Raw genomic sequence first — 25,034 nt, forward strand, 5'->3', positions numbered from 1 at the left:
AAAAATTCACCAACAATTTTTGACCCTGTATCATTTTTATTCAGTGTAGTCCATATCCATACCTACAACTTTACCGAAGACACCAAATCGATCAAAAATTACCTACAAAAGATGCAGTATTTTGAATTTTCATACATCATTTTTGTATGGACAGATGCCAAATTTGTATGGAAAATTATATGGACAAACTAATGATGCATAATGGCTTCTTTGGGCATACCGAAGGCACCAAAAAAGTTTCAGTCGGATTAAAAAATACAAAAAAAATGAATGACCGAAATCTGAGAGAAATACTCCTATATGAATGTGAGAAAGGCATCAAACATCTAAATTTCGTTAACTTTAATGATGAATATTGCTCTTAGTTTATTAGTAACTGTGGAAAACGTGTGATTCATGCTGCAAATTTGATTTTGGTGGCAGCAAAAATTCATACACTATAAAAAATAATGGTAATGTTACATCTTAGAGTGGTACATCTTCTATTTAAAATAAATGTGCAATTTTACCTCTAAAAATTTAATTTTCTGGTGTAATTTCACTTTTTCAGTCTAAATTGAGGTAAAATTACATCATAAAAGAGTTAATATTCAACCTTACAAAATTACATGTTCCAAATTTACACAATTATTTTACTGTGTTCATTTTTTTATGAATTTGAGCAAATTTGAAACATTTGTTGTGTCTTTATTAACGAGTCTTCCAGCCATTATGGGGCCATCCAGAGCAGATCTGTGGTACGTCGGTAAATTTTGAATATTCATATTCAAGAGGCAGTCATAAAAAATTGATACACAGTTAAAAGAATCATGGTAATATTACATCTGAGAAGGGGTACATTTTTTATGCCAGGAAAAATGTTAAATGTTAACTCTCAAAATGTGTAATTTTACCACATTTCTGGTTTAATTTCACTTTTTCAGTCTGAAATGAGGTAAAATTGCACCATAGAAGATTTTACCTTCCACAATTACACCTTCCAAATTCAGACATTTTAATGTGTATATAAATATTTGAAAATGTTGGGTCTCGGGCAAAATTGTAGGTTCCGTTTCACTATGAAAAATATTACCTTCTTTTTGTAAAGATCTTGAAAATAAATAAATAAAATAAATATTTTTATTTAATGGTTTATTGAAAAGTAGTAATTCATTGCAAGATATCGAAATAATGGTCAAATCTCCTAAAAATTTGCTTCCAAACATTGAAAATATAGCTTCTGATAGAAAACATACAGAAAAATTAGGTTTGCTGAAGGAGGTATTAGACTACGATAAACAAACAACCTCGCACTTTTTTTGTGATTTTTCCAAACCTTGTTTCTGAGCTCTCTGACATTTTTATTTTTAATATTTTTTAATCTAGCCTAACCTTTCAAAAGGTGTCGATTTTTACTTTTTGAACAGTCATAACTCAAGAGCTACATAAACTTTGATGTTACATATTCCAAATGTATAGCCGAAATTTTATCTATACCTACTTGGGTATGATGTTGTCATGAATCTCAAAAGTGACTAATATACTTACAAATACCAATAATTGTAAAAGTTACCTTCCCCAAATAAAATCGTTTTGAATTGTTTTTAAATCGCATGGAAATACAAAAAAATGGTAACGAAACAATTTCCAAATGTTATTGAAATGCAATTCGCAAAGTATGGACTTACACACACATTTAAAATTATACTAGTAAACCAGTTTTATTTTTAACGGTCTTTCTTATTCCAGCTTCCTGAAAGAGGTGATGGCTGTAAAAAACTACACCCTAAAACCACGAGTGGTTCTTCCTGAAGACTATGTTAAAGGTGAGTAAGTTATATTCATAGAGACTATTCCAAAGAGGTTTTTTGCATTTTCAAAAGTTATCCATTGTTTTATTTTGTTTGACAGGACCACGTAAAAACAACCGTTTGTAACGGATAAATTATGATGATGGCACTGTCGCGCTCTGATATTCACATATCTGTCAAACAACTAAAACTAAGATATTAGCCTCGACCGATGAGTTCGCGCTGATTCCGTGCCATTTTTTATTGGCAATATTCTGAGGAAAAACTCCTCCTGGTCTATTCCGCTCGTTCAACAACTTAATAGTCTCGTGTGTGTCAGTTGATGAATTTATGTCAATTAATTAGCGAATCCGGTGGCTCACGCGATTTTTGCACACTCACTATAGTTTCGTTCGTTCTGGAGGTTATTATTTCATTCATGCAACGCTATGTTCTCGTTTTGATATGGTATATACGAGGAAATCGTTTTTGATCTGCTGGTTTCGATAACGGATTGTCCACGTGATGATGGAATGAAATTCAAGGAAAATGCATCATTAATTTCTATTCACGCAACAAATCGTTATTAATTGTGCCGAACTCGTGGCACGTGACGTTAGGGTGATCGTTTGATTGGCCATTGAATATAAACTCAAATGGACTTTACAGTTTTTTTTCCAGGCTGGGCACTTCAAATGTTGTTGAAAATATCTCTCGGAATCATCAACCCTTTAATACGATATTTTTTGATAAAAAAAACCAAATGAGTTGTTTCAAATCTTTTGACAAAATTCATGGACATTTTTACCTTTTTCGTTTGACTTTTGGAAGCGTGAAAACTATGGTGAAAACTACGCATTCAAAGTTTAAATTGCTACGCCTACGCTCAAATTGGTAATAAAAGAAAGCTGATGTTCTTGGTATTTGCTGTTACACAACTCGAGGCACGCGTTTTGCTTGGTCCACCGATTTGAACGACGAACCCAGAGCAACAGCTATGAACAAAATACACCCGCAATGCATCATTCGTATCAAACGTATTAAACAAAATCCGAGCAATAATCTCACAAGAACAAAACAAGAAAGATGAAGAAGAAATCAGAAGAAAATAACCCATGAGCAGCACATCAACATCATAACACCGTCCAGTGAAAAATGTTCAACAATTACTAGACTTGATGGTTGTTTTTAAACTTATTAGTATTTGTTGAAATTAAATTAATTATTAATGAAAAATCAATATTTTTTCAGAACACTGAAAAAATGGTTCGTCAATATTTTTTCGCGTTGACCAGTGTAATCCACCTGAAAATGGGTGGTGGGCGGCCAACGACCGGTCGGCGCATCGAAAATTTTGCCTCGGGAATAAAATGGCGTGACCACAATTATTTTGCCCCTCCCGTTGGCACAAAGCGATACCCACAAAGCCACGTTGAATGGAACTGGATTAGAGTTGACTAGAACAGCAGCAGGCAGCATTGAATAGTTTTTATGCGCTTGCCAACGCGGGTGCTAATGCGAACACAAATCAGGACAAAACAAAAGGATTCCGAAGCCAGTTCTACTGAGTTGCTACTGAGCCTGCCTGGTGCTACTACTAGTTAGCAGGGTCTCGTAATGACCGCAGCAAAGTTGCGGCAGTCCTAGTTATGGGCATCTACTAATAGATCCATGTTGTGGGAATGGGGGGATCGTTTCACCAGTCAGCTTCTAGTCAGCTCTAGTACAAGAGTATCCTCGAGCTCAGTCACCGATGACTTTGAAGGGAATAGCCTGATTAAATACAATTAAATTAAATTTGAATTTGATCCAACTTCTTAAAACCGTGGCCATTAAAAACATAATCAAACTTTACGCAACATTTTTAAAATATTCACGGAACACTGACAATGAGAATAGTAGACTAGTCACACGGAGAAAAAAGAGTTCCCAAAATCGTGAACACCCGTTCATGAAATTGGGAACCACGAAAAAAAAGTGTTCAAATTCCATGGTACGTTTTTGAAAATCGTACCATGGCATTTGAACACTTTGTTCGTGGTTCCCAATTTCATGAACAGGTGTTCACGATTTTGAGAACTCTTTTTTCTCTGTGCAGTAAGGCTCATATTTAAGGGGACAGGTATGGGTGAACGAAAATCTTTCATTGGAAAAAAGTTATCATCGTTTGAAGTTTTTGAGCGCCTTTTTATTTTTTTTATTGTTAGGAGTCCACGAGTCCACGAGTCCACGAGGACATAATATATTATTCAAATCATATCATGCGGGGAACATGTTTCCTGAAGCAAAGTGATTGAAATTCATTAGCTAATAAATGTGTCACGTCCTCCACACACCTTTCTTGTTTTGTAAACCGCGCTTTGAATAAAAATGTAAACGTCTCAGCCCTGTTAAAATTAGTTTATTTGTTTATGTGCTGCATATTAGAGGGCTGTTGACAGTAAGGAGTCCATAACCAGGGGGCTCAAATTGAGCTCTTTGGTATGGGGGAGTGTGGTGGGCCATTAAAAATAAAAAAAAAAAAAAATTAAGCGTAAAAATTATAATGGTTTTATTGGAAACTTGATATTTTTTCTGTTAGAATTGCACATCCTCTTTCCCAAAAACTGCAATGCTTTTAATATTGAAACCATTGTTTTGATGAATTCTGAATTTTGAAAATGTAAACAAACAAAGCTTTATTAATTTAATTGGAAAGCAGAAAAAATCACAAAAGTTTTTCCTTATTAAATTGAAAAATGTTTTTGAGACAAATTGAGTGTACAAATCACTACAGAAATGTTTAATTGGTTAGTTTTATGCTCAATAATCATTTATTGTTAAATTTGGGTTTTAGTAGTAGAAAAAATTTTGAAGTAAGAACGAAGTTGACTTTATAGCTGTCGACCCCATTGCTAGTACTAACCACTAGTGTCTTCTTTTTAACAACAAGGACTTCGCCGCCCTGGGCTCCTAAGTGTTTGAGTACGGCACGGAGCGACGGCGCCGGAAACCCATATAATTACACTTAGAATTTTTAGAGCGCCCACCGGGGGATTCGAACCAGCAACCTCTGGATTGTGAGTCCAGTGCGCGGTCCGATTGATCCACACGGGCGGGAAAAAGGGGGCAAATGACCAGGAGGGCGGAGGTATTCCAACAGAATCTGGATTATTTCCGGTAAAAGTGGACCAATTTGGCTTCCATCTGACAGTTAACAATATTGACAAATCTTAATCTTTTGCCACCGGAAGCATCCAAATTAATCAATTCTACCAAAAGTAATGAGATTTTTATGAAAAAAATAGGGATCAAATTGAGCAATTCTCTGAGATTTCGGTCATTCGATTTTTTTTGTATTTTTTAATCTGGCTGAAACTTTTTTGGTGTCTTCGGTATGCCCAAAGAAGCCATTTTGCATCATTATTTTCCATATAATTTTCCATACAAATTTGGCAGCTGTTCATACAAAAATGATATGTGAAAATTCAAAAATCTGTATCTTTTGAAGGAATTTTTTGATCAATTTGGTGTCTTCGGCAATGTTGTAGGTATGGATATGGACTACACTGGAAAAAAATGATACACGGTAAAAAAAATTGGTGATTTTTAATTTAACTTTTTGTCATCAAAACTTGATTTGCAAAAAAAACTATTTTTATTTTTTTTTTTTTTATATATGTTTTAGAGGACATAAAATGCCAACTTTTCAGAAATTTCCAGAATGGGCAAAAAATCTTTGACCGAGTTATGATTTTTTGAATCAATACAGCTTTTTTCAAATAATCGAAATATTGGTCGCAAAATTTTTTCAACTTTATTTTTCTATGTAAAATCAAATTTGCAATCAAAAACTACTTTAGTGAATTTTTGATCAAGTGCACCGTTTTCAAGTTATAACCATTTTTAGGTAACTTTTTTTAAAATAGACGCAGTTTTTCATTTTTTTTTAAATTAGTGCCCATGTTTGCCCACTAGGGTGGTCCAAATCCGGACTTTTTTGGGGCTACCCCCTGAAATCAAAGATTGACCCATCACTAGGCTAAATTCCAAATTTGAGCTCATTCTGACCACGGGAACCCCTCCCTCCAATCGCTTAAAGTTTGTATGGGAAAAATCGTCAAAATGTATGGAGAAAAGCAACTGTTTTACTTTTTTATCTGTGGAAGGCACCATAGTTATCCGATTCTTACCATTTCTCAAATGTAGAACCTTCATTAAATTTAGAACAACTTTCCCGAAGACACCATATTTTTAGGATTTTTTCCCGCGAAGTTATTAGCGCTCAAAACTGACCATTTTTGCGCGGCTAGCTGTAAGGGGCTACCTAACAACGATGTTTAATTACAATTCGTACACGCACGTGCTCTCTCAGGTTCAAACTCTCTCACGAGCTTGCTCGCCTGCCTGCCTGCCTGTTTACCTACAAGCGCGCGCTGTTTATCTGCTTGGACTTTTGTCGTCGTCGTCGTTTTCGTTTGCTATCCGCTGCGCTGCGTTCCTGGCATGTTTTTTTTTATAATTTTCAACTAAAATAGCAGGTTTGTTTTGAGATATATTTAGCATATAAATTCTTAGATCACGTCATTTTTTTTTAAGTGCACTGAAAAAAATGAATAAAAGGCAGCTTAGGCTTTGGCTTAGGCTCATTTAAAAGATTAAAGCAAATGAACCGGGTTTGTTCGTTTTTCCAAGCATTACAAGCAGTTGTTCGTATATGCTCATTAGAGTTATTTAAAAAAAATCTTCAGGTAATACAAATTATGTTTTTTTACTCTAAATATCATCCAACCAACTGCTTGTCCATTCGAAGGCAATTTGATTCCAGATATAAAACTAGCTAACTCAATAATCTCTATTTTTGAGGCTTTTCTTTTAGACATCGTTGCACTTTTTCGATGTTTCGGAATCTGACATAAACTTCTAATAATCGTCAAAAGCAAAATATACCGCAATTTGTTGTAAGGAAGATTGTTATATTTTCGGCAGATTAAAATATTTTGTATGGAATGAAAAATAGTCGTGATCATAGGGCTACGAAAAAACTTCAAATATTTTCTATTTAAGCTTGTTTGATAGTATACAAAAATGGAAAAAAACAGTTCCCATAATCGATGAATTGTCTAAGTGTATTGTTCTTTCTGAAATCTATACTTGACTAAGTTAAAAATAGTCTTTTATTTTTTCTAGAATAGTTAAAATCCCAGTCTTGAGTTTGATATGGAACCATTTAAAAAAAAAACTAGAAATAAATTTAAATTACAATATCCCTATTTAAAAATTTACTCAATAATAACAGATGACAATTCATGGAGGAACTAATTTATCGAAATTTGTATTCTCTCACACACGCTCTGATAATATGATATCTATTGTTAATCACATATTACATTTAATTTTATATCTCGAAATAAATATCGAAATATATCCTGAAAATTATAATAAACATGCCAGGAACGCAGCGCAGCGGAACGAAAACGATGACGACGACAAAAGTCCAAGCAGAGAAACAGCGCACGCGCTTGTAGGCAAACAGGCAGGCAGGCAGGCGAGCAAGCTCGTGAGAGAGTTTGAACCTGAGAGAGAGCACGTGCGTGTACGAATTGTAATTAAACATCGTTGTTAGGTAGCCCCTTACAGCTAGCCGCGCAAAAATGGTCAGTTTTGAGCGCTAATAACTTCGCGGGAAAAAATCTTAAAAATATGGTGTCTTCGGGAAAGTTGTTCTAAATTTAATGAAGGTTCTACATTTGAGAAATGGTAAGAATCGGATAACTATGGCGCCTTCCACAGGTAAAAAAGTAAAACAGTTGCTTTTCTCCATACATTTTGACGATTTTTCCCATACAAACTTTAAGCGATTGGAGGGAGGGGTTCCCGTAGTCAGAATGAGCTCAAATTTGGAATTTAGCCTAGTGATGGGTCAATCTTTGATTTCAGGGGGTAGCCCCCAAAAAAGTCCGGATTTGGACCACCCTATTGCCCACCCTTGAAAAAAATATTTTTGAAAAACTGAGAAAATTTTCTATATTTTGCTTTATTGAACTTTGTTGATACGACCCATAGTTGCTGAGATATTGCCATTCAAAGGTTAAAAAACAGGAAAATTGATGTTTTCAAAGTCTCACCCAAACAACCCACCATTTTCTAATGTCGATATCTCAGTAACTGAGTAATTCTCGCTGAAAGTGGACCACTATTTACACAAGGTGCTCAAAAATCAAAAGCAATGTACTTTTCCAATAGCCCCCACCAAGTTATGAATGAAACCATGTTTGGTTGGTTGAATTTGTCCTCACCTCGGCGCCACGAAGCTAAAACATTTTTTTTAATTGGTAATTTTTTGACTTAGGCGCGTCTACAAAATTGCTAATAACTTTGCAAAACTTCAACGAACCCTTGATGTTTAGGGGTGTTTTGGAAAGGAAATGAGCAGAGCTTTCGAATGCACTTGTCAAAAAATACCGTTCCATGCATTTTTTAGCCATAAAACAACAATGTATTTTTAAAAGTCATTTTTGAAGGCCGGCTTTTACAATATATATATTGTTTGACAAAACCTTGAATTGGGGCAAGCTAATGCAACATTTTGGGCGCCCAAAATACGAACGGAGCGCTGCGCTCTCAGAATCAAAATAAGATTAAAAAAGATAGGAGGAACATACACCTTAGATTTATTGGTCCTTTATATGAAATCGTCTCTGCTTTCGAATGGATTTGTCAGTTTTTCGATAAAGCGGGGAGCCGGCCTTCAAAAATGACTTTTAAAAATACATTGTTGTTTTATGGCTAAAAAATGTATAGAACGGTATTTTTTTGACAAGTGCATTCGAAAGCTCTGCTCATTTCCTTTCCAAAACACCCCTAAGGCTAGTACAAATATTTTTAAAAGTTTTTGTCACCCCCTTCAAAATTGGCCCGAAAAATCAGGGGGCAAAAAAAATATTTTTACAATAAACTTCAAAATTTCAATGAAAATTCAAGTGCAACCAGCTGAAATCAAATTAAAATACATTCTTCTGCGTTTAAAATCATTTTTAGCATGTTTGGGTTTATTAAAAAATATTAAAATTTTTTGAAAATTTTCGATGCAAAACCTTTTTTTTCGATACAATTTTTGTTTTTGTCAGATCTTAGATTTTTTGAAAACTAATGATTGCAAAACAACTGAACTAGTGTAAAATGCATTTTAAAACACTTTTTTCATTTAAATGTGAAGACTATGGCTTGTTATTTATTTTTTTTATTTTTTTTTTATTTTTTGCCCCCTTGACCTCGGCCAGGGACAAAAACTTTTTTTAATATTTGCATCGGCCTAAACATCAAGGGTTCGTTGAAGTTTTGCAAAGTTATTAGCAATTTTGTAGACGCGCCTAAGTCAAAAAATTACCAATTAAAAAAAATGTTTTACCTTCGTGGCGCCGAGGTGAGGACAAATTCAACCAACCAAACATGGTTTCTTTCATAACTTGGTGGGGGCTATTGGAAAAGTACATTGCTTTTGATTTTTGAGCACCTTGTGTAAATAGTGGTCCACTTTCAGCGAGAATTACTCAACTATAAATCCGATTTACAATGTTTAAACATGAAACATTCGTGAAATTTTACGATCTTTTCGAAAAAAATGTTTTCAAAAATTTTAAATCAAGACTAACATTTCAAATGAGCGTAATATTGCATGTTTGGTCCGTTTGAAATGTTAGTCTTGATTTTAAATTTTTTATTCGAATAGATCGAAAAATTTCACGAATTTTTCATGTTTTAACATTGTAAATCGGACCTATAGTTGCTGAGATATCGACATTAGAAAATGGTGGGTTGTTTGGGTGAGACTTAGAAAACATCAATTTTCCTGTTTTTTAACCTTTGAATGGCAATATCTCAGCAACTATAGGTCGTATCAATAAAGTTCAATAAAGCAAAATATAGAGAATTTTCTCAGTTTTTCAAAAATATTTTTTTCAAAGGTGGGCAAATATGGGCACTAATTTAAATTTTCAATTCAATTCGGTTTTATTAGTGAATAATCATGTTACAATTAGTTCATTCGTAGTACATAACAGAGTTTTGGAGTTCCTTTCAACTGTGTGTTAAACTCAATCCATTTTGGAACGATTATTGCTTATGACTAAGAGATTACCAAAAGTAAGAAAAAATTTAGAAAAAACTTACTGAAATTGCAAAGGAAAGGGGATAGAAATAGAAAAAGCTTAAACTAGATCACAGTTTTTTTTTATCTATTGTAGATGTACTTAATCATTAGCTCCCCGAGGGCCAGAAATTGCTCCGCCTTGTTACGGCAGGTCCAGAACCGCGTCATCATCTCACCCGCTAGAGCAAAAAACTCTGGCAAGGTGAATAGATCTTCCCCGGTTACTTCTTGCTGGGCCGCATCACCGCTACCGGCAGCGACCACGCTGGCGAACGATCGCCCCCATCCAGGAGGGAACGCTGAGTTGTTTACGGGAACCGTACGCTGTCTAGCTGCAGGAACGGTTGCGCTCGTATTGCGCTGAGAAGGGTGGGATGCTGCTGCTTTTGTCTTCCTCTTTTCCTGCTCCTCGAGGTACGCCTTGCGCGCGACGCATCCGCGGTAATTACCGGTATGGTTGCCGTCACAGTTGGCGCACTTAATGCGCGCCTTGGTGTGCTCTGCCTTGTCCCCCAAGTCCGCCTTGCACGGCAGTGCACACTTCTCCGAGAGGTGTGTTTCACCGCACTTCACGCAGCGGGCGGGAGGTTGCAGTTCCGCGAGCCGTGGCCGAACTTCTGACAACGGTGGCATTGCGCTACGTCCATTGGGTTTTTGGAGTAAAACCGCCAGTTTACCCATAAACCGTCCAACGCCTTAGTCCGTCGCAGGTCTTGGATTTTGACGGTGCCGCGGTCGAAGTACAACAGGTACAAAGTGTGCGTACCTGTGACTGTTGTCTTGCGCGAGAGCACTTTTATCTCCCGTGGCGTTATTCCGGCACCCGAGAGGTGTCCCTTCAGGTCGGCGATTGGGCGGTCTTGGTAGCCCTGCAGGACTACCTTAACCGCGGTCTTCTCAACTGGATCAAATGTGTAGAACTTGAAGTTGCTACATTTCAGTTCTTTCACCACCAGGTCGAAATTCTTTTTGTTGAAAGTAATCACTTGTACTTTCGATTTTCCAATTTTCAGACTATATTGGAGGCCTTCCAGCAACTCGTCAACATCGTCCGCCAAAGTATCCAAAACAAAAATTGGAGGTGGTCGCCGTTCCTTCGGAGAATTATCCTTTTTTGTCGTACTACCTTTTTTGCGTGCACGTCCATCGTCGTCGTCGTCGTCGGTAGTGCTGCTACCGTCGGTGTTGTTGTTGTTGGTTTCCTCGTCACTCAGTCTCGCGAACTTGTTACTGGTGAGAATGTTGGCGGATGTTGATGCGCCACCGGTCGACAGAATGCCGCAAGTACCTGAGCGGAGTCTGCTTCTTATAGGGCTGCGATCCTGGACACGGTAATTAGCGTGTAATAACTCCGGATTGAATCCATCAGCGCACACGCTCCCCTGCGCGATGGCGGACGACGCGGCGGCGTTGTTTTGTTTACCTTTTTGCACTCGGCCGGTAGACGAACTTCGCGGGTTTTTCGAGGCCGCACTCGAACTGCCACGGCCACGGCCGGCCTTCGGCATGCTGGTGGAGCAAACTCGCGGGTAATCAAAGTCGATTACGGCGGAAAATTCGAAAAAACTTTTAGAGCTCTGAGCACTTAACTGCTGCTTGCTCTGGAGGATACCCGCAGAATGCACTAATTTAAAAAAATGAAAAACTGCGTCTATTTAAAAAAAAAGTTACCTAAAAATGGTTATAACTTGAAAACGGTGCACTTTATCAAAAATTCAAAAAATGAAGTTGAAAAAATTTTGCGACCAATATTTTGATTTTTTTTTTAAATCTGTATTGATTGAAAAAAATATAACTCGGTCAAAGATTTTTTGCCCATTCTGGAAATTTCTGAAAAGTTGGCATTTTATTTCCTCTAAAACATATAAAAAAAAATAAATAAAAATAGAGTTTTTTTGCAAATCAAGTTTTAGTGACAAAAAGTCAAATTAAAAATCACCAAACTTTTTTTTACCGTGTATCATTTTTTTTTCAGTGTAGTCCATATTCATACCTACAACTTTGCCAAAGACACCAAATCGATCAAAAATTCCTTCAAAAGATTTTTTTTTGTAAAAACAAATTATTTGCAAATCTTTTGAGGAGCGGCCGTGGCTGAATGGTTACGGTGTTCGCTGTTTAAGCGAATGGTTCTGGGTTCAATTCCCATCTGCTCTCAACGAGGAATTTGAAATGATGAATATAAACGAATAATCAAAGTCGCTCCAGGCGGGGTTCGATCCCCCATTTTTTGGATTGGTAAGCAAAAATGCTAACCACTCGCTGACTTAAACCCCTCCCCCCTCCCTTAGTTGTGCACGTGGTTTATGGATGGTCCCTTTTTTCTGAATAGTCCTTATCAATACCTACAACTTTGCCGAAGACACAAAATCGATCCTTCAAAAGATACAGATTTTAGAATATTTACGCATTGTATGGAGACTTGTATGGGTGAAGCAATTACACAAAAAGGATTCTTTGGTCATAGGGAAGGCCCCTAAAAGTTTGAGCCAAATAATAAAAAAAACAAAATCCTTTTCCGGAATTATGCGAGAATTGCTCCTATGGAAAACAAAACCACAAGTTTGAGTGCACACCACTTTCAAATGGCTGAATACTTCGTAACAAATTGACCTAGGATGTGCGTAACTTGTACCCTCCCTAAGATTTATCGCTGCTGAGTCACTTCTAAATCGATTTTTTTTTCAAAACCATTAACACAATCGTGAAACACTCCACAACGTCTAAAAATACAACCTCCAGCTACTCCACACATGACGATGACCATGAAGTTGTGCGGGCACCTTGGCCATCCCCCCTTAATGCGCACAGTGCACTCTGAATTTGCACCGGCCCAAGAAATAAAACAAAAATGTTAATCATTCAAATGGCATAAATTCTAATTTCCGCTTCCTTTTCCCATTTTTATAATTTTTTTCAGAGGTGAGGCCACCGTCCAAGAAGGGCACTCCAGTGGTAGTCGAGTTTAGCATATTCGTCGTCGACATCAACTCGATCAACGTGGAGGACATGGACTTCAGGTACACATATATCTTGCTTTTCGTTTGGTCGGACTATCATTTTAAAAAAGCTCTGTCTAAGCCTTCTCTAACCAACTGATTTTATTTCTTTTTTCTGCAGAGTAGATATGTTTGTGCACCAGAAGTGGGTCGAATCGCGGCTGGATTTGCACGATGACATCTTTGAGGAGGGTGACGATCACGTTATACTTCCGCCCGAGTTTTTCGACAACCTCTGGCAGCCGGATCCGTACTTTCTGAACTCGAAAATTTCAGGTAGGTGCCTCCCCACCAATCCAACCCACTCACAGCAAATTTAGTGGCGACCCGATTTGTCACCGTCCATTTCCATCAATAATTGTTCTGTTCAGTTTTGCTTTCCGTCAATATTTGTGGTGCATGTCGCAGGATTTAGTTCAAGTTTTTTTTAATATCTGTTTTTGCTTCTATTTAGTTGCTCTACTTTGTGAAAAACAACAACATCGAAAAAGTGCTATCCTTGGCAGCTTTCAATTGTTCGCGATGTCACTAAAACACACAGGACTGTGACAGTATCTGATGCAATGTTGCTTTTGATTGGCATAGCTTAAGTGCAGTCGTAATTTTCAATGAGTCGGTCGGAACCCGAAAGTCGATCGATTGATTTGAACTAGAAAGCCATTTTAAAGTGGATCATCATCTAAAAATAGCTGTCCTACTGAACGAAACGAGTGCAAACTTTATACAATTTTTAGATTTTTTCTTTAAAAGTGAATAGTTAAAAAAGTAGTGTTTGTCTTTTCAACTTTAAATCATCGAAAATTCAATATCGTAGTTTCAAAGATGATTTAAACTCATAATTATTTTCAATCTTTCTTTTTGTTGGTTTCCTCTACCCCAAACGTTGTTTTTTTCTATATAAATTGTTTTTTTTTTTTTTTTTGTAAATTAACCATGCATAGCTATTAAAATATATTTGTCACCCCGAAAAAAACGAAACTATTGGCACTGCGCCCCCCGGGGCATGGCCTTCCTCTAACGTGGGATTTCTGCTCCAGCGCCTCTGACGAGACAGGAGAAACCGGGACCGACGTTTTACTTCACCATCCAATAGAAGCTCAGTGGATAAGGCGGGAATCGAACCCGCGTCTCATAGCATCATCGGGATCGGCAGCCGAAGCCGCTACCCCTGCGCCACGAGACCCAGTCGTCGTTTGTCACCCCATCATTTTCAAATATCAAAAACCATTTTTTTAAGTTTCAAACCTAAATTTGCATTGGTTCGAACATTTTTTTAAGGAATTTTATATTCTTTCCAAATAATTTATTCTTGTTTCTGTAATATTTTTATGAGATTAGGCCGATGCAAATATTAAAAAAAAAAAGTTTTTGTCCCTCGGCCCTGGCCGAGGTCAAGGGGGGGGGGGGGCAAAAAAATAAAAAAATATAAAAATTTAAATAACAAGCCATAGTCTTCACATTTAAATGAAAAAAGTGGTTTTAAAATGCATTTTACACTAGTTCAGTTGTTTTGCAATCATTAGTTTTCAAAAAATCTAAGATCTGACAAAAACAGAAATTGTATCGAAATAAAAGATTTTGCATCGAAAATTTTCAAAAAATCTTAAGATTATTTAATAAACCCAAACATGCTAAAAATGATTTTAAACGCAGAAGAATGTATTTTAATTTGATTTCAGCTGGTTGCACTTGAATTTTCATTGAAATTTTGAAGTTTATTGTAAAAATATTTTTTTGCCCCCTGATTTTTCGGGCCAATTTTGAGGGGGTGACAAAAACTTAAAAAAAAATTTGTACCAGCCTTATACATTCTTTCAAACACATTTTTTGATGTTAGGGGTAGGATTGATTCGCTGGTTCGTAAAAAAGAAATTATTAAAATTTTCATTGTATACTTTTGAAACAGAGATATTATGAATAATTTAAAAACACTTTTTGTTTATTACACCTTTTATCCCATTGGATCAAAATTTGGATCTGTTCTAACAAAAATCATGTGTTTTCGATCAATGTGTATTCAGTTAGCGTTTTCCTGGTCAAATGTGTGTCTGTTATGCTTACTACCTTAGAGACTTACTATACCGAAAGAAAAAAATAGGACCAAATTCACCTCCCAACAAATCGCAATCATTCGTCGCCATCGGCAAATGCAGTTCGTTCAGCAGCGTCTATCAGGGCCAGTCAAAAATAAACAAGCCACAAAGTCTGGGCGGCCTGCACACAACCTCAGTTCGTTTGGTAGTAGTTCAACAGAACCTTAACTTGCTCCCGGTCGTCATAGGTCTCTATGCCTTCTAAAAACATTAGGCCTGAACCGAGGTTTCGTGGGTGGTTCGACTCGATTCGTCCTGCCTCATGGTCTGCCATCGTACACATAAATCTAAACTTGAACATGTCCCCCCCCCCCCTCCCATCACACGTGCATAATAAATGTACGATTTGGCCGATGAAAGCTATCGATAACCTTTACCTTCTGGAAACTTTCTTAAGCGAGGTTCCGCAGCAGGCTTTCACCATCGACCCTCATCGGCGGTGCAAAAGTGCATTATCTCAAAGTCAAAACTATTGCGGCTCAAGCCCCCTCCCCCACCTTTTCTCAGCCTTTGATTGTGTCTTCAAATAAACACTCACAAATACATGAACAGTTGAACACTCAGGGACGGTTGAATTGTGAAAATTATCTGATTTCTTTGATTAATCTGAAAAAGACCTGATCATATTCGCAGTACAAATAAAACTTGAATTTTTTTTTTGGATGAATATGTTTTACCTTTCTAGATCTGGAGTTTTTTTTTTTAAAGGTCCAATAAAGCAAATTTTCAGTTTTTGCTTTTTGGGTGTTTTTTCATACCCCTGACTCAATGCGGTTTCAAAAACACCCAAAAGACAAAAGTTAAAAATTTGGTTTATTGGACCTTTTCAAAAAAAAAACTCCAGAGATGTTATTTTACCTCAATTCAGTAACAACTTTTCAAAGAGCGAAACCCTCAGAGCTGAGTTTTCATCAGAATCACGTAAAGCGAACACAAACACCCTCCAACTTCTCAAAATTCCGAAAATACGTAGTTTTACAAGCAAAAAACAACAACATCAATCAAACCAAACCAAATTGAGTATCCGCCCTTGTGTTTTCACCCAATCAAGAGGGGCGAATGTAGTGTTTTCTGCAAGTTCCGACGTAAATTCAGAAACACTACATTTTTGCTATAATTTAGTGAATTTTAACCTGACAACCCTCAACATTGATCAAAATGTATGTTTCTGATGTCTCTGACCACAATTCCACAACAAACACAGATTTGTATGATCCTTAAAACAACTGTTTTAACTTCAATTATTGCAGTATCGGATCTGGTCTGATTACACAATCTAGACATGAAGGTCCATATTTTCACGGTTCTTGGGACATCCGGGGACTCTGGGTCGAGCAGTTGCAGGACAAAAAATTAGCATAGGGACCTGGTAACCTGACGGGCGATACCTTTATTTTGGTTGGCGAATACGGTGGGGCAAAAGTGTAGGCACTATTATTGCTATTTTCTAAAACTTTTTGACAAAATTGATGGTTTTTATGCATTTTTGTGGAAATAGGAATTGATTGAAATTGAAAAATATTGAATGTTGATTTTCCCGAAACGGCAGGATTGTAGGATTCGCCCTTTTGAAATGTTGTTACTGAAGTTATGATTGCAAACAAAACCAAAATCAAAACCAAAACCAAAACCAAAACCAAAACCAAAACCAAAACCAAAACCAAAACCAAAACCAAAACCAAAACCAAAACCAAAACCAAAACCAAAACCAAAACCAAAACCAAAACCAAAACCAAAACCAAAACCAAAACCAAAACCAAAACCAAAACCAAAACCAAAACCAAAACCAAAACCAAAACCAAAACCAAAACCAAAACCAAAACCAAAACCAAAACCAAAACCAAAACCAAAACCAAAACCAAAACCAAAACCAAAACCAAATCCAAATCCAAATCCAAATCCAAATCCAAATCCAAATCCAAATCCAAATCCAATTCCAAATCCAAATCCAAATCCAAATCCAAATCCAAATCCAAATCCAAATCCAAATCCAAATCCAAATCCGAATCCAAATCCAAATCCAAATCCAAATCCAAATCCAAATCCAAACCCAAATCCAAATCCAAATCCAAATCCAAATCCAAATCCAAATCCAAATCCAATTCCAATTCCAATTCCAAATCCAAATCCAAATCCAAATCCAAATCCAAATCCAAATCCAAATCCAAATCCAAATCCAAATCCAAATCCAAATCCAAATCCAAATCCAAATCCAAATCCAAATCCAAATCCAAATCCAAATCCAAATCCAAATCCAAATCCAAATCCAAATCAAAACCAAAACCAAAACCAAAACCAAAACCAAATCAAAATCCAAATCCAAATCCAAATCCAAAACCCCGATTTGGCGATTTCTTCCAACATTCAACATTTTTAAACGCCAGACCGACTGCGTAAAGTTAACCATAAAGATGATTCGATGAAGTGGATTGAGTTTTAGAGCATAAATCTGGAGTTTAAAAAAAAAGGTTTTTGCTTTTTGGGCGTTTTTGAAACCGCCTAGAGTCAGGGGTATTAAAACTCCAAAGAAGCAAAAACTGAAAAAAAACTCCAGAAATGTTCCAAAAAAGATACAGAAAGAAAAAAAAATTGCTTCAAATTTATGAAAAGTAAACTTGAAATTTGTTAGAAACTAAACTTGTTTGCTATTAACTGTGCACCTGAATGTAGTTGGCGGGTTCTGTTCATTCCGTCGTCCATTCGTTTTGAAGACCACCCTAAAAAGTGCAGAGTTTTCAGCCAACAACAATTCCAATCAAGTTCAAAAGCTGTTCCACTCGCATGGCAGCGCGCAACCTCTTGTTTCTTTTTAACGTTCGATTTACGTTCTGATTGAATCTTCCATCGAAAATTGGTTTGATTTTTGTTGTTTTGGATGTTCATTTCTTGTTTTTATTTGGGTTTGTACCATAAAATTCAAACACTCACACTCATACAATAAAAAACACATTTTCTTACACCGAGTCGTGAGTCAGTCATCAATTACCTCTCAATCAGTCAAATATTGGCACCTCCCAAAAGCAGCGGCAGCATAAATCGGGGCGAATTGCTCTCACAAAATCACAAAACCACCATCCCACTCCCACACAAAACATTTTCCTCCCACCTTTCGTGTTCCAAGTCTCGTAGTACCCAGCAAGGAGCAAATCAAATTTTGAGCCTCCACCCTCCTCCTTCCCCCACAAATTAACCACTGTGACACTATTGTCCATTCCGAGTTTCCAAAAAAAGAAATCGAACCCCATTTTTGCAGGTCAATCTTTTATAAATGAAGGTATGAATAGGGTTTTGTGTGGCAAACTCAGTTGCATGACATCGATGCGTCAGCAAGGTGAGTACACACGTTCGATTGATTTTTGGCCAACACAATAATAAACTCACCACAAAGTTCACCACAAATCCACCAAAATCGTCCACGTGTGTTTGGTTGCTGATTTTTTTCTTTCTTTCCGTGTCCTGCCAAAATTTCGCGCGCTGCAAAATCACGTCATCAGAATGCCACTTCCGTTCCACCCCAAATTTCCCCTCTCTCGGAAAATATGTCAAGTCACTCACACAGTTAGTGTAATGTTTCCAATTTTTCGATTTTTTTTTTTGTTCGTTTATTTGTTGTCGTTGTTATTTTCAGTGCATTTCACCTGTACTGTGTAACTGTTGTTGTTGTTGTGGTTGTTAAATTGTGGGCCGCTCAAACGAGGGTAGTTTGCTGACTTCCGGTTTGATTAGGTTGTGCCTCGGTGGTTAGGCTTTCTCCCTTCCCTTCGAAAGGTGAGGGTTTGTAAGGCTCCATGACCGTGTACTTCCGGTGTTTTCCGCGCGTACCGGAAATACTCGGAACGAGGCGTTTGTGTAAAGTTTTGTGGGTTTTTTGTTGTTGTTTTGATTGTGTGAAGTGATCGTTACTCGCTGTAATTGAGAATTAGTGTTTAAATTTTGGAAACAACCTGAAAGAACTGTTAAATTTTATAAGTTTACTGTAAATATTTCTTAGTTTTGTTGACTGATCATTCTAAGGAAATAAACACAAAAAGACAACACATTAAAAAAATATCGCTGTTACATAGTTTCACTAACACACATAATATTTTGAAAATCACATTATCCACTGTTGCTCAACAGCACAACACATTTTTTTAATTTTTGTTTTTTTTTTTCATAAATATTTTTTACTCTGCAAACTTACATCAAAAATTAAAAAAAGTACAACTATCTTTTTTAATTTCTTTTTAAATCGTTATGGCTAAAGAACAACATGACATTTTAATTTTAATCGCAATTTTAGTGTAAAAAATAAAATTTCACGTTTACGTGAAAAGGGCCTTCCTTTCATTTCCTTTTTTTAAATAAAAAAAAATATTTTTTTTTGCGTTTCCGCCGTGAAACTACTTACTTTTCCTGTCATTCTTGAACGACGAAATAGCCTACTTTTCTGTACCAAAAATAACAGAATCGTATAGCAACACATTTCAAAATAAATGCTGAAAAGTTCTACTTTTCAGCACTGAAACGGGTGCTGAAAAGTTGAACTTTTCAGCACTTGTTTCGAAAAATAACACTTTTCAACATTTTTTTGATTTAAACGATTTATTGACAAAATACATGAACATTTGACTTATAATTTCACTCAAAGAGTGTTTTTCGGAATTGCAAAAAATGTTGTATGGAACTCGTTGCAAAACTTGATTTTTTCCTCTTTTTGCAACTTGTTGCATAAACTACTATTAACAAATTTAATTTAAGCTTTGAAAGGGGTATCAGATCTAAAATCTTTTTGACTCATCAAGGTCGTTAAAATACGTATCTAATTATGAGTAGCATTATGAATTTGAACACCATTTTCATCGAAAGTTTCGACCATTGCAAATTTTATAGAAAGTTTACGTCGTTTTTGGCCAATTATTGACAATAAATTGAACATTTGACTAACGAATTAGAAAAAGAACATTTTGGTGTGTAGATAATTCTCAAGTCTTTTCAACATTTTTCCATAGATGGACAAGAATGAATACTGTTGTGAAATTTAAAAAAAAATGCTTAAAATAGCTTTGCATAAAAACAATGCAAGAGATAATAATTTGCAAATTTAATGTAAAATTTTAACAATGTTTAAAAAAAACCAGTCGATTTTCGATACAAACTTTAAAAAAACAAGGAAAGTCAGGAAGGAAAGTCAGGAAGGAAAGTCAGGAAAGGGAATTGTTTAAGATTATTCAGAAAAAAACTACACTCTTACCCTTTAACAAAATAATCTAAACCTTTAAACTATTTTGTTAAAGGGTAAAGTTTACATACATCAACATCTTAAATTATTTTTAAAAATTTTGCTGAAAAGACAGTCAAAACAAATTTTAATCTAGACAAATGCAAGATTTTTTTTTTAAAAAAAACTTCGTTTTAAATGTTTTGAAAATATAAACAGTTTTTCGATAAAATCAAATTTGCTATCGAAAGGGACATTAAAAGTATGATAAAACTAATCAAAAAAATAGGAGTGTAACTTTTTTTCGGACACTGCAACTATTTTAAAGATACTAAAGTGATAAGAAAATCTCTTCTTAACATTCAAATTTTCGAATATTTATAAATCATTTTTGTAGGCTCCGCTGCGACCGATAAATAACTAATGGGATGAAGTTTGTCGACACTGCTTTCTTTCGTGATGATTTATTAATATCATGTGATCTAAAAAGAAAATATCTGATCATATCCTACAATTTTTCCAAAGACACTGATCAGAAATCCCTACACAAGATACATTATTTCAAATATTTGCAAATCAAATTTGTATGGACAATTCCAAAATTGTTTGAATTTGTACGGAAAACCAAAGATAAAGAAAATAACATACCGTCATCAGGGGTGACAATGGGTCTGAGGGGAGAGACTGGGTCATACAAATTTCAGCATTTTTGTATGACCCAATCGCACTACCCAGACCCAATGTCATACACTCAACCCCCAGTTGTTGGTCACTTTTTCGTTTGACACTTTTTTAGTGTCAAACGGGGTACCCGTTGGTTGGTCAAAGTCAAATTAAAAAGTGACGAACTGTAACTTTTTACACGGCGCTCACGTACACTATCAAAAGAAACGTTTGGTAGTGTGTGTGAACTCCGTGTAAAAGGGGTGTCAAACTAAAAAGTGACCCTGTTCGTTTGACAACAGTTAGTGTCAAACCATCGGGGTTTGAGTGACGGTATCAAAAAAAAGAATTATTTATCGATTTTCGAGTACATTGGGTCATAATGTGCTATATTTAAACTATTTAGTTTTATTTTCTTTTTCTCAGTTGTTTATAGAAAAAAAGTAGAGTTCTTATCAATGGTTTATTTTTCTATTGTGCACCAGAGTCAAGCGAGAGCTGACAAATTTGCAAAAAAAGGTACGTAACATTACGATTATTTAAATACGTAGTTTTGCATTTTTATCGGACACTCTGCTCTTGTTTCTGTTGCACACGTTGTTTGTTGGTGGTAGTTTGGAAAGTAGCATTTAAACAATTTTAATGTAAATGGTAAGTGATACGATAACAACTGATTTGTCCCAACAATATCCTTGTTCAAAAATGATAAAAATGAAACTTCTTCTAATTTATAATTTTAATAAAATTTATAAATAATTTTATTCATAAATCATGATGCAATTTTTACAATAACCAAATGTCAAAAAAGTGCAAAATGCAAGCTGATTTTCAAACTCATTTGTAGATATCACATGCATCACAATGCAACTAGTCTGTAGTCAAGCTGCAAAATCTGCAATTATGGGCACATCATCGCTGCAGTTGCTACAAACGATTCTCAAACCATTTCCTGACTTGTTCTACTTCCAGAAATCGCAACCCTGACGCACAAGTTCTCCTCGGTAACGCTGTACAAAAACTCAACGGTCCGGTACGCGTGTATGATGCATGCGATCATCGCCTGCCAGATGGAGTTTCAGCTGTACCCGATGGACATCCAGATCTGTCCGATCTACATCGAGAGCTTTTCCTACCACAATCAGAAGATTCGGCTCAAGTGGGCCGACAACGGGGTCACCATCAACCCGGAGCTCAAGCTGCTGCAGTACAACCTGGGTCAGCCACTGCAGCTGGAGGAGACCGACGGGTACATGCCGGAAAAGTACGGTAAGGGGTGGTTTATCCATTTGTCGAAGAATATGTTGAGACAACTTTTTCGCGATTTCCGCAAATTCTTCCCTCGTATATTTTCCCACTAAAAAAAACTCTTAAAAAAGGGTTTTATCGGTTTTCATTCCATATTTTTATCATTTTTTTCTAGACTTTGACTAGAATCGACTGGGAAGGGGAAAAAATATTTCAATTAATAGTTTAACAACATTGAAGCAATATTCAGATGCTTAATTTGCCTAACAAATCAAAACCGGGGGGTGTCCGGGGGTGTCCTTAAAATAATAGAGTTTGTCACCCTAATGTGCAATCAACTGAACATTGAGTTCTTTGTTGTATTGGTCATGTGTAACATAATGCCCTGCACTTTTTATACCAGAAGTTTAAAAATCCTTGTAAAATTACATTTATGTTACAATTTAGGACACTAATAAAACGTTACGGTTAGACATGAATAACAATTATTGTTATCGTTGTTTGAATAATACCAGAAAAAAATTGAAAATAAATCATTACATTATTTAATCAGCCATTTTATTTGTTGTCCAACAGGAAACTTTTCCCGCCTGGCGGTGTATTTCCGGTTCGAGCGCCAGATTGGCCACCACCTGATACAGACCTTCGCTCCGTCCACGCTGGTTGTGATGCTGTCCTGGTTCAGCTTCTGGCTTGGTCTGGACGCCATCCCGGGCCGGGTAACGCTACTGGTGACCTGCATGCTCACCCTGGTCACCATGTTCACCGGAATGCGGGCGGACATCCCGCCGGTGGCATACGTTAAGGTATACGGAGTTTGAATGCGAGGTTCCTGAAGGGGCACTTAGTCTATTCTATCTTCAACAGGCCCTGGACCTCTGGATGGCCGGCTGCATGATGTTCGTGTTCTCCGCGCTGGCCGAGTTTGTGGTGGTCAAGGTGCTGGACGTCCAGTACCAGTACCAGGTGAACAAGGTTCCGAAGGTGCTTCCGATGCGAATCAGTGCCATGGAGAAGGGTCAGTGCGCGACGGTGGCCAACTGGGAGGGCGGAACGGTGAGCGTTCGACCGCGGAAATCAACCCAAACTCCGACCACCCCCGGCCAGGTGTCTCTGCAGGGCAACGGAGGTCCACAGCCACCGTCGGCGAAGCAACCTACGCGACGGCAAAGTATCCTGTCGGTGGCCTGGACCGACACCGATACCGGCATCGAGAAGATCATGTGGCGCGAAATCGACAAAATGTCCCGCGTGGTGTTTCCGGTGCTGTTCCTGGTGTTTCTCATACTCTACTGGCCAATACTGATCTTTAAAACGTCCTGATCGGCGTCACATTCCGGACCGTCGTAGAGTGTTATAAACCGTGCAGTTCAGTCTCTTAAGTTGTGTTATCTTAAACTGAATCTTCATCCTTTACTTTCCTCTCCAGCACCTAAGATTAAGACAACTCGTTTACGTATCTCACATATACATTATTGAATCTTTATGAAATTCAAAGCGTAGCTCATCACTGACTTTTTGAATTAATTTCTTTTGTAAATTTAAAAGTGAGTAATTTACCACCAATCCCGGAAATGGATTTTACTTATATTTATGGATTTGGCTCAAACTTTGAGGGGGCCTTCCCTGTTACCAAAGAAGTAATTTTGTGTCATTTGTTCAACTATGGTCCCCTTGGAACAAGCTGTCAAGTAGGACCTTTCCTGTGAAGAAGAACCGTTAAGTTATTTTTTTTAAATTGAATTAAAAATCCATCAGAAAAAAAGCTCTATCGTTGAGAACAATAATATCACAAAGTTAAGCTTAATTTAAGGACCCAATTTTTGCAGCTGTTCATAAAAAAATGGTATATTCGAAAATCTATAACTTTTCAAGGAATTTTATGATTGATTTTGGTGTCTACAGCAAAGCGGTTGGTATTAATGAGGACTATTCAGAAAAAATATGTACACGGAAAAATGGTAATGTTTTATTTTTATTTTCACAAAAGTTCATGTTCCCAAAATTTATATTTTAATTGTTTAATTTTTTTCTATGTTTTAAGGGACAAAACCCCGCATCTTTCATCTTTTATCCAATAGTGATTTTGCAAAAAAAAAAAATGTACTTAAAATTTGTTTGAACTATTTTTTTATGTAAAATCGAATCTGCAATTGGATTGCCTACTTTTTTGATTAAGTGCACCGTTTTGAAAATATAGCCATTCAAAGTTAAATTTTGTCCGAAAAATTCCGGTTTTTTTTATATTTTTAAATTATGTCCATGATTGTGCCATTCCTGAATTTTTTTTTTTTAACTTCAGAAAATTTGCTATAAAATTGTCTAAGAGACATTGAAGATTGTTACTGAGATACAGCGGCTTAAAGAACTTCAAACAGGAAAATTGATGTTTTTTAAGTCTCACCCAAACAACCCTCCAATTTCAAATGTCGATATCTCAACAACTAATAGTCCGATTTTTAATGTTAAAATTGAAGCATTCGTAAAATTTTTCGATCTTTTCAATAACAAAAATTTCAAAAAAAAAATGTCTTGACTAACATTACAAAAGGGCATAACATTGAATGTTTGGCCATTTTGAAATGTTAATCTTGATTTAAAAAATATTAACCATTAAAAATCGGACTGTTAGTTGCTGAGATATCGAATTTAGAAATTGGAGGATTGTTTGGGTGAGACTTATGAAATTTCAATTTTCCTATTTCTTTTTTTAGGCCGCTGTATCTCAGCAACCAGAGATCCAATCTTCAATGCCTCTTAGACAATTTTAAAACAAACTTTCCAAAACAAATATTTTCAGGAATAAACAATCAGGAACATTATTTAAATTAAAAAAAAAACAGAATTGTTCGGACTAAATTTAATTTTGAATGGCTATATTTTGAAAACGGTGCACTTACTTAAAAAAAGTGAAGTACTTTTCAATTGCACATT

General features: G+C 36.3%; 1 protein-coding gene across 16 annotated transcripts in view; it reads left to right on the plus strand.

Moving 5' to 3' along the window:
* The window catches only part of LOC6043659 (glycine receptor subunit alpha-2), an 89,538-nt gene extending 65,206 nt beyond the window's left edge, over nucleotides 1-24,332 (plus strand). For 15 of the 16 annotated variants that reach the window (XM_038256170.1, XM_038256172.1, XM_038256174.1 and 12 more), the window contains exons 3-8: nucleotides 1,729-1,805; nucleotides 12,821-12,920; nucleotides 13,021-13,175; nucleotides 21,825-22,121; nucleotides 22,677-22,906; nucleotides 22,968-24,332. In XM_038256170.1, coding sequence (XP_038112098.1) covers nucleotides 1,729-1,805; nucleotides 12,821-12,920; nucleotides 13,021-13,175; nucleotides 21,825-22,121; nucleotides 22,677-22,906; nucleotides 22,968-23,423 — 1,315 coding nt within the window. In that variant the 3' untranslated portion in view covers nucleotides 23,424-24,332. Of the gene's footprint in view, nucleotides 1-1,728; nucleotides 1,806-12,820; nucleotides 12,921-13,020; nucleotides 13,176-21,824; nucleotides 22,122-22,676; nucleotides 22,907-22,967 lie in introns of those variants that run through there. The other variant, XM_038256185.1, reaches the window with a different exon arrangement.
* Nucleotides 24,333-25,034: the final 702 nt, after the last annotated feature.

The sequence above is a fragment of the Culex quinquefasciatus genome, chromosome 2 (assembly GCF_015732765.1).
Source record: "Culex quinquefasciatus strain JHB chromosome 2, VPISU_Cqui_1.0_pri_paternal, whole genome shotgun sequence".
In the NCBI taxonomy this organism is placed as follows: Eukaryota; Metazoa; Arthropoda; class Insecta; order Diptera; family Culicidae; genus Culex; species Culex quinquefasciatus.